We start from the raw sequence: 10376 nt of genomic DNA, 5'->3' as shown, positions 1-10376 counted from the left end.
TATATATATATATATATATATATATATATATATATATATATATATATATAAGAAAAAGACTAATACTTAATGTTATTATATTTTAAATGATTATAAATATCTTGCTGACAAATGGATAAAACCTAGTGGTAAAATATAATGATAGTGGCAAAGATTGGTAAAGTTACAATTACAATTAATTAGTATTTTATTAGTTTATATGAACTATTGTTACACTGAATGACATTTTAGTGGGTGTCTTCAGCAAATCGAGGTAAGAATGTATGATAGTCATTCTTTTGTGCTCTGAAAAATTAAAATGAAACAGGACACATTCTAATGTATGGGGGAAAAAATATTTAAAATGGTATTAAAGGGTTAGTTCACCCAAAAATAAAAATTAGGCTGCGTTTTACTCACCCCTGATGCATATATGACTTTCTTCTTTCAGACAAATCCAGTCGGAGTTATATTACAAATTTTTAAGTATTAAAGATTAAAAGTCTTTGATCTTTCAAGCCCTATCGTTGCACTCAGCGGGTGTTGCATTGCTTCTGTCCAAAAGACGTGAAATAAAAAGCACCCTTCCACAAAAAAAAAGTGTCTCACACGGCTCCGGGGGGTGAACAAAGGCCTTCTGTAGCGAATCGATGCGTTTTTGTAAGAAAAATATCCATATTCAAAACGTAATAATCACTTGAATCTAGCTTGCGCTCACTGTTGTGCACTGGAAGCAGTTCCGGACGGATGACGTATGGAGGTCAGCGCTGCGCATGCTCCGCTCAGAAGTGATGCACGCGGAGAGATCGAAACTAAACAACGGTCACTAATTAGAAGTACAAAACAAGGATTTGTAAAGAAGAATGTTCGTGTGTGACACTTTATTTAATGGAAAGGTGCTTTTTATTTCACGTCTTTTGGACTGAAGCAATGCAACACCCGCTGAGCGCAACGATAGAGCTTGAAAGGTCAAAGACAATTTTTATATAACTCCGACTGGATTCGTCTGAAAGAAGAAAGTCATATACACCTAGGATGCATCGGGGGTGAGTAAAACGCAGCCTAATTTTTATTTTTGGGTGAACTAACCCTTTAACCTTTTGTTGTTTTTTAAATCTTTTTTCTTTGTATTTATTGCCTGTGAGACTGATATTGCTATAAATATAAATACAACCAACCAACCAACATCATGTACAATAGTAGCCTGAAACGATGACTAAATATATATTTGATTATTAAATATAATATTTGATTATTGCTTAAAATTAACATGAAGAGTACAGTATAGGCGACGTCATTTTAGAGCACATTTTGATTTTTGAAAATAACAAAACATTTCTTGTGTTAAAATGGCGTGCATTTATGAATTGTGTGCTGTAAGATAAGTCAATAAGGTCAGTGTTGACTTTAAACATAAAAGGCAGACAGAGAGAAAGAGGCTGACCGCTGCTATTCATTACAGCTCAGCATCATAAAAAGCTCATTCACTGCTACTGAGGTCAGTGTTAATGAATGTCTTTTCACAGAACGAGGGTTACCATCTTATGTTAGCACAAAATGACATCTTCCGCAAAGCTTCATGGGATGAATAGTTAATGTATTCCCCTGTAATTTGTATTTTACCCTATAATTGACATCTTTTACCTTTGCATTTGTTTCTAATATGCATTTTTATTTTCTAATACAATTTTGTAATGTGACTGATCTCAGAGCTGAAACACTCAGATGCAGACTTGAATGCCTGACCAAGGCACGGCAAGCATGCAGTCCTGATCTACTCGACCTTCTGATCATTTTAAATCATTCAGGATATGACGTTACAACCAAGCCACCATTGATTACTTTTGACTCTTTCCCTTAAATAACATAAATTCAACCTTTCAAAGAAGGTGGTGCTCCAAGTAATATTAAAAATGATCTTCTATTGCAAATTCATAATTTCAGGGAAAATGGATTGTTAGTCATTTTAACAGGAAAAGGTATGTATACAAATGCTACAGTTAAAACTTGTGATTTTAACCGTATAAAAGTTATAAGTTAACTTTATTAAATTAAGTTGCTTTACCAAATATATATATATATATATATAATTTATAATAATATATATATTTTAAAAGACAATATATGTAATGCTTTTAGAGGTATTTTTAAAGTTCTAGTTCTAGTATTCAGTGTTGTTTTAGTATCATTGATATGTTATTATAGTTTTTGTTTATATTTCAATTATTATTTTTATATGTCCTGGTTTTATTTTCATTTAAATTTTGTAGTACTTTTTTGTGTTTTTGTCATTTTCAAAAATTTTATTTTTTTTTGTCATTTTTAGGGTTTTCTTATGTCTAGTTTCTATACATTTTTTGTTTTTCATTTAGTTTCTAGCTGAAATAAAATGTTTAATTTTTATATTTGTTATTGTTATTTGCTTAACCTTATTAAATTAAGCTGCCTTACCATATATAAAGAAAATATATATTATATATTCCAAGACAATATATGTAATGTTTTTAGAGTTCAGTAGTCAGTGTTGCTTTAGTATCATTGACGTACTATTATAATATATCATTTTTGTTTATATTTGAATTAGAATTCTTTATATGTTCTGGTTTTATTTTAATTTTAAATTGTTAGTATTTTGTTGTGTGTTTTTTATCATTTTATTCGTTTTTTGAATGTCTAGTTTTTATGCGCTTTTTTATTTTAGTTTAGTTTCTAGCTGAAATAGAATGTTTAATTTTTATATTTTATTGTAATTTGCTTAACCTTATTAAATTAAGCTGCCTTACCGTATATAAAGTACATTATATCTTTATATTTTCTGTAAAGCTGCTTTGCAACGATTTGCATCGTGAAAAGCGCTATACAAATAAACTTGAATTGAACTGAATATCTTACAAGACAATACATGTAATGCTTTCAGAGTTTTTTTTTTTATTTTACAGTAAATTTTTTTTTGTCATTTTTAGGGTTTTCTTATGTCTAGTTTCTATACATTTTTTGTTTTTCATTTAGTTTCTAGCTGAAATAAAATTTTTAATTTTTATATTTGTTATTGTTATTTGCTTAACCTTATTAAATTAAGCTGCCTTACCATATATAAAGAAAATATATATTATATATTCCAAGACAATATATGTAATGTTTTTAGAGTTCAGTAGTCAGTGTTGCTTTAGTATCATTGACGTACTATTATAATATATAATTTTTGTTTATATTTGAATTAGAATTCTTTATATGTTCTGGTTTTATTTTAATTTTAAATTGTTAGTATTTTGTTGTGTGTTTTTTATCATTTTATTCGTTTTTTGAATGTCTAGTTTTTATGCGCTTTTTTATTTTATTTTAGTTTCTAGCTGAAATAGAATGTTTAATTTTTATATTTTATTGTAATTTGCTTAACCTTATTAAATTAAGCTGCCTTACCGTATATAAAGTACATTATATCTTTATATTTTCTGTAAAGCTGCTTTGCAACGATTTGCATCGTGAAAAGCGCTATACAAATAAACTTGAATTGAACTGAATATCTTACAAGACAATACATGTAATGCTTTCAGAGTTTTTTTTTTATTTTACAGTAAAGTTCTAGTTCAGTAGTCAGTAAAGTCAGTGTTATTTTAGTATCATTAATATACTATTATAGTTTCAGTCTATATCTGAATTAGATTTTTTAAAATATATTTTCTGTTTATTTTCATTTTAAACTTTTTGTAATTTTGTGTATTTTATCATTTTTATTCGCTTTTTAATATGTCTAGTTTTTATAAAGTTATTTTTTATTTAGTTGAAATAAAATACGTTTATTTGTCATAAAACTTTACTTTACTTAATGTTTATTTTAGTTAATAATAATAACCCTGGTACTTGTGTTATTATGATGTATGGAATTTCTCTTGTTTAGCTAGTGTTTGCATTCACATTTTATTTATTATTATTTCTAGACACTTCCAGAAACCCAGACTGTTGAAAGAGTGCACTTTATATGCACATCAGCTTTTTGACGGACCATTTTCTTTCAGGCTGATCTGATCTGAGGTCAGAGGTGTTTTGTGTGCACCACTGTGTGTGTGTGTGTGTGTGTGTGTGTGTGTGTGAGTGAAACCAACCTGCCAGGCTTCTAACTGCTGAGACAGGTTGAGTTTCTGCTGTATCGCATCCAACAGCTGACTGTTCAAAGACATGATGTCTATCTTACACTTCGCCAGCTCCATCTCCACGGCTTTCTTCCTGTAACGGGGAAAAGAAGAGTTACTAGAACAGCATCTGAGGTTAATGTTACAGGCTGCAGAAACTCATATGTGTAAAAACTAAAATAATGTTTCTGAGATTAGACATGTTTATTGAACTCAAGACATCTAAAGGGTTATTCTCTCTCTCTCTCTGTCTAACGTAGCTGTACAAAACTGCAGAAAAGGACCCTTTTGAGATGTTCTCACAAGGAAAATGAGTTCATAAAGATACTGAATAATGTCTTTATTCCCTTCTAAAAATGAAAACAGTTGTATTTTAGTGGTTAGTGGTGTTAGTAGTTTTTAGTTGCATTGCTATATGCAGTTGCTCACTGGTAAAATAGTAAATCTGATCAAGGAAGGAATAATTCACATCTGTAGCTGTGCAGAATGAGCCTTGTGAAAAACAAGTGTGCTTAATTGTATTGAATGTGCACTTGTAATTAAAAAAGTTAAAAACTTTACTTCCAAATAATACTACATTAATGAAATAAAAGGCTACTTAAGTGCACTTATAAAAAGGTACACTTTGAAGACTATATATTTCTTAACAAACTTAAGTACACTTTCAAAAAGTTCATTTGGAATACAATATAACATTCAAACTTAAGTTTTACTTTAAAGTGCATTTATATTTAACATTTATATCTTTTTAAGTTTTAAAGTTGTGCTTTAAAAAAGTACACTTATTTGCACACAAAATACTTACTAACATACTAAATCACATGTAAAGTACTTGATTACAATTTTAACTGTAGTGTGTTATTCAGTATTATATTTAAAGTTAATATATTTTAAATATAGAAAACTGCAAGGTGATCATTACAAATGTGTAAATACAAATATTTAAATACATGACAAGATTCAAAAGAAAAAACTTTAAAAGAATATACTTAAAGTCCCCATGAAATCAAAATAAAAGTTGTTTGGGTGTTAGTATCAATATGTTAGTCTTAAGGTTATCTATAAGGCAGTGTGCTCCAAAACAGTGACAAAATTTGCATTTAGAAGATGTAAGCATTCAAAGCTTGCAATACGTCACTTCCGCCAAAATGGCTCAACGATTTTTTTGACGTCACATCGTACTTCAGCTTCTCATCAAACTTTCTGTCCAATCAACTGCTCTCTAGAATCCGAAGCCCCGCCCCCTACACTATAAAATAGACGCTGAAGCCGTGGCTGAAATCGGTCACTTGTCCACAGAATTAGTATTTTCTGTACAGTGAATGGACTATATAGGGGACAGGGAACGATTCAAACAGTGTAAATATGTCACGCTAACCACCGCACACACACTCGGCTCCGCTCCAGAGACACGATAGCATGGAGTGGATCACATGCACGAGTCGGCGCAGACCACAAAATGTAACAGAGCTATCTGAATTCTACACAGAATGCTATATTTTATAGCAATATGGATGAGATTGTGGCTGTCAAATGCGGCTTTACGGAGCTCAGCGGCTCTTAACGGCTCTAGCCCAAGCTGTGATATAAACGAACGCTATTGGCTATTTTAAAAAGGGGCGGGGCTGCTTGATATGTCCCGCCCTGTCTTCCTGTTTCAGTTGAAATGACGTCAGCACATAGAGTAACGCTGCGTGCTTCTAAACATTTCAGGGGACCTTTAAGTGCAAACTGAACATGATGTTTTTAGACACTTAATTGCATGGTAATTGTGATTAAATATAAATGTATTACAGTTTAAACTGATTTTAAATGTACCTTTATATAATTTCATAATTGTTTATTGTCTTTGAAATATGGTTAAAGAGTGCGAGACATGGAGAATTAACTTTAAAGGAAAAGTTCACCCAAAAAAGTGAAAATTTCCTGAAAGTTTTGTTAGAGCAAGTGATGTAATGCTAAATTTCTCCAAATCTGTTCAGATGAAGAAATAAAGTCATCTACATCTTGGAAGGTGAGTACATTTTCAACAAATTTCCATTTTTAGGTGAACTATTGCTTTAAAAGCATGCATGTATACGTGTGCCGTACTTAGCAATGGCTTCATCTCTGTCTCGTAAAGCGCTGTGTAACTGTTCGTTGGGCTCGTGTACTTCTGCCATCGCTCTCAAGTGCTCATTTTCCTCTCTTGAAGAAGAAACTTCCACCGAGAGCAACGCCACCTACAGGATCCAGAGCAGGACAGATGAATGAATGAACTCGGGTATTTAAAAACAGTAAGTATGTATGTGTGTCTACCTGGTTATGGAGCCGTAGCACCTCCTCCTGGCTGTTGCGTGTTTTTTCCTGCTCCTGTTCGTACGGTTCTCTAAGCTCTCGCAGCTCCTCGCTCAATTTACGCACCTGCTCCTCCAGAACCTCCTCCTCACTGCGCCGTGAACTCTGAACGCACGCAAAAACACATATTGAATAATAATAATAATCTGAATGTTCGCAGTAAAACGTGCGATGATCGTTACCGTAGATTCGTTGCCGTCCAGCAGGTTTTGCGTGAGTCTGCGCAGCTCCAGAAGATTAGCGTGCAAACTCCCCGTGGGGACGTCTTTAGCCGACAGCGTCTCCGAAGACTCGTCCATGGAAGAGTCTGTGGATAAGGCGGAGTCTGTGATGTCATTTCCTCTCAGCTGGGAGCAGATGGAGCGCACCTGACAGTAAGCCTCCCACAGCTGCAGCCGGAGCTGAAGGAAAGACAAGAACGTAAAAAAAAGCACTTATTATGGAAATTATAGACTTTAAAGTGGAAAAAAAGAAAGTGAAAGTGACGTGACATGTGGCCAAGTATGGTTACCCATACTAGGAACTAGTGCTCTGCATTTAACCCATCCTAAGTGCACACACACAGCAGTGAACACACACACACCGTGAACACACACCCGGAGCAGTGGGCAGCCATTTATGCTGTGGCGCCCGGGGAGCAGTTGGGGGTTTGGTGCCTTGCTCAAGGGCACCTCAGTCGTGGTATATTCACTCCCCCCACCTATAATTCCTGCCGGACCTGAGACTTGAGCCCGCAACCTTTGGTTTACGAGTCCGACTCTCTAACCATTAGGCCACGACTTCCCCGTAGAAGTACATACCTAAGTGCAAACTGAATGTAATGTGTTCTGACACTTTATTGCAATAAAATTTTAAAAGTATTATAGTCTCAATTTATAGTAAATGCACATAGATGACCTTCAGAGTGCTTTTTTGGCCCTCTTAAGTAGGACTTTATATGTAATTTCATAATTACTTCTGTTGTCTTTGAAATATGGTTAAAGTGTACTGACAAGCATTTATGATAAACTAAATGATACTTTAATGCCATTTCTATTGAAACTTGCATGTCATGTATTTAAATATATTAATAATTACACTATTATGAAGTTGCAGTTTAGTACATTTAATATATTAACTTTTAATGTAATATCAAATAAGACACTACAGGCAAACTTATAATCAAGTACTAGTACTATATGTGCTTCAGTATGTTAGTCAGCACATCAACACAAGTGTACTTTTTGAAAGCTCAACTTTAAAACATTAAAATAGAATGATTTATAATGCACTTTAAAGTAAAACGTTTTATTTTATTATATGTACAAACTTTTTAAAACTTAAGTGTGTTAAGAAACAGTCATGAAAGTGTCTCTCTTTAAGTATGCTTAATTGGCCTTTTATTTCATTAATATTATATTATTTGCAAGTAGGTTTTTTAAGAAATGTACTCTTAAGATCTGAAGTTCACTAGTGTGCTTAACTGTATTGCACATTTAATACAATTGAGCACACTTCTTTTTCACAAGGGTCATTCTGCGCAGTTTATCCTACATGAGAACGATTCCTCAAATCATGTGGCTTGATCACATTTGCTATTTTACCAGTAAGCATATCACATATTTTTTCCCAGTGGTTTGTGATTGCAATTTTAAAGATCATTTTATAGACCTTTGTTCATGCAAAAAGCAATTTCTAGCCTATGAAACATTTAAGAGCTGTGCCTAAATAGAAAAATATAAATTCACTATATAGACTAGTATATGCACTCCATTATTTGTTTTTTCAATTTTGATCAATTCAATGACTTCTTCAAATCACAAATGTAAAATTTCCTGATATTTTCAGGAGCATTGGATCCATGTCTTCAGTGACAGGACACCATTCCTGCTTATTTTGCAAGGTATTTTTGTTATTTATTTATTTATTAAAATTTAAAATTTTGATTTATTTTACAACTGAAAACACATCTGTTCCACCTTTATTTGACCCTCTAACTCTAGCACTTTTTTATATTCTATTTTAAATCTACTTTATCTATATTTATCTTAACGCAGCCTAACGCACTTTAAAAACAAAACAAAAAAAAAACAAAACAAAAAAAAAAATATATATATATATATATATATACACACACACCTTGCTACGTGTACTGTGTTAGGCTAACCGAGACTTGTCATTTGCACTTATATATTGTTGCTCTTTTGTTAGTTTTGACTGCTTTTATTGTCCTTATTTGTAAGTCGCTTTGGATAAAAGTGTCTGCTAAATGACTAAATGTAAATATATATCTAAATGTACATTTTTTTAAGAAAAATATTAATACCTACTTGGCATTGGTTATTCCTTGTTACAAGTATTTTAAATATACTCTACCATTCAAACGGTTGAGGTTGGTAAGATTTTATGCTCACTAAAGTTGCATTCATTTGTTCAAAACTACAGTAAAAACAGTATTATTGTGAAATATTATTACAATTTAAAATAACTGTTTTCTATGTGAATATATTGAAAATTTTAATTTATTGCTGTAATCAAAGCTATATTTTCAGCATCATTACTCCAGTCTTCAGTGTCACCTGATTCTTCAGAAATCAGTATAATATGCCGATTTGCTGCTCAAGAAACATTTCTGATTATTATCAATGCTAAAAACAGTCGTGCTGCTTCCTATTTTTGTGGAAACGATCCATTTTATTTTCAGAATTCTTTGATGAATTATTTGAAATAGAAATCTTTAGTAAAATTATAAATGTCTTTGTCACTTTTGATCAATCCATGCAGTCAACGAATCCTTACTGGAAAAAAAAAAATTCTAATAATAATAATTAAAAAAAACGTCACTGACCCCAAACTTTTGAACAGCAAAAATTATGGCAAAGCTTTTGACCCCAAACTTTTGAACAGCACAAATTATGGCAAAGCTTTTCATTTTAGTCTACAATATTCATCAGACGATCAGTGAACGGAATGAGTGCTCTATGATTGAAACTAAAAGTTAAGCAATAAGCAAGGAAAATAACAATAAATTAAATTTGCTACCTATTAGATTGTGTTTAATTAACGTCTACACCTACCCCAACCCTAAATTTAACCTTACAATAATGCAAATACAGCAATTAATTGTTGTTCAGCGTGACAAAATTGACAATATTGATGTGCGCGTGCCTAGCAGGACAATCTGGCCGTAGCTGTATCAATTCTAGCCCAATCAGACGGTCTCTTCCTGTCTAAGTGGGCGGTTCATGGCTGATGTACCTGCTCTCTCTCCTGCTCCAGCTCCTCCTGCTCCATGCTCTGCTCAATCTCACAGAGGAGGCTGTGTGGGTTCGGACTGAAGCCCTGTAGACTGCGCTCCTCCGTCAGCTCCTCCAGACGAGCGCTCAGCTGCCGGTGAGACACACGCACTTCCTGCAGCTCCAGCTGACTCTGGCGCAGCTGGTGCGAACACACAAGAGCCAGAAAACACTCAGAACACTCACAACCCCTGCCCTGACCCACCCCTGAGAAATAAACGAGCCGAACGCGACTCGTCCGTGTAGATGCAGCGTCACACTAAAGGAAGCGTGTGCAGTTACTCATGTCATTGTCTAAATAAATACTCTATTCTCAGGCATTTTTATCACCTATGATTCATTTATTCCACAACCGCAAGTGTCTGATAATAGAAATAAATCAGTGTTTGTAATGTTGTGATTCATCTCAGAGCTCAGCACTCACCGTTATGCTCTATTAGATTGACTGTAAAGCCAAATTAAAGGATTAGTTCACTTTCAGAATAAAGATTTTCTGATCATTTACTCACCCCCATGTCATCCAAGGCGTTCATGCCTTTTTGTCTTCAGTCGCAAAGAAATTAAGGTTTTTGAGGAAAACAATTCTCCATATAATTGTCTTCAATAGGGATCAACGGGTTGAAGGTTCTAATTGCAGTTTCAGTGCAGCTTCAGA

General features: G+C 33.3%; 1 protein-coding gene across 2 annotated transcripts in view; it reads right to left on the bottom strand.

Moving 5' to 3' along the window:
* LOC107553048 (bicaudal D-related protein 1-like) overlaps positions 1-10376 on the bottom strand; it is a 38796-nt gene that overhangs the window by 2646 nt on the left and 25774 nt on the right. For both annotated transcript variants that reach the window (XM_016235129.1, XM_016235131.1), the window contains 5 exons: positions 9684-9710; positions 6629-6847; positions 6408-6551; positions 6201-6331; positions 4083-4203 (listed from right to left, as the gene is read on the bottom strand). In XM_016235129.1, the coding sequence (XP_016090615.1) occupies positions 4083-4203; positions 6201-6331; positions 6408-6551; positions 6629-6847; positions 9684-9710 (642 nt within the window). The remainder of the gene's footprint in view (positions 1-4082; positions 4204-6200; positions 6332-6407; positions 6552-6628; positions 6848-9683; positions 9711-10376) is intronic.

Source organism: Sinocyclocheilus grahami, unplaced genomic scaffold, assembly GCF_001515645.1.
Source record: "Sinocyclocheilus grahami isolate Dianchi unplaced genomic scaffold, SAMN03320097.WGS_v1.1 scaffold463.1, whole genome shotgun sequence".
In the NCBI taxonomy this organism is placed as follows: Eukaryota; Metazoa; Chordata; class Actinopteri; order Cypriniformes; family Cyprinidae; genus Sinocyclocheilus; species Sinocyclocheilus grahami.
The sequence above is the reverse complement of the archived record's forward strand: the minus strand, read 5'-3'. Positions and strand labels throughout refer to the sequence as shown.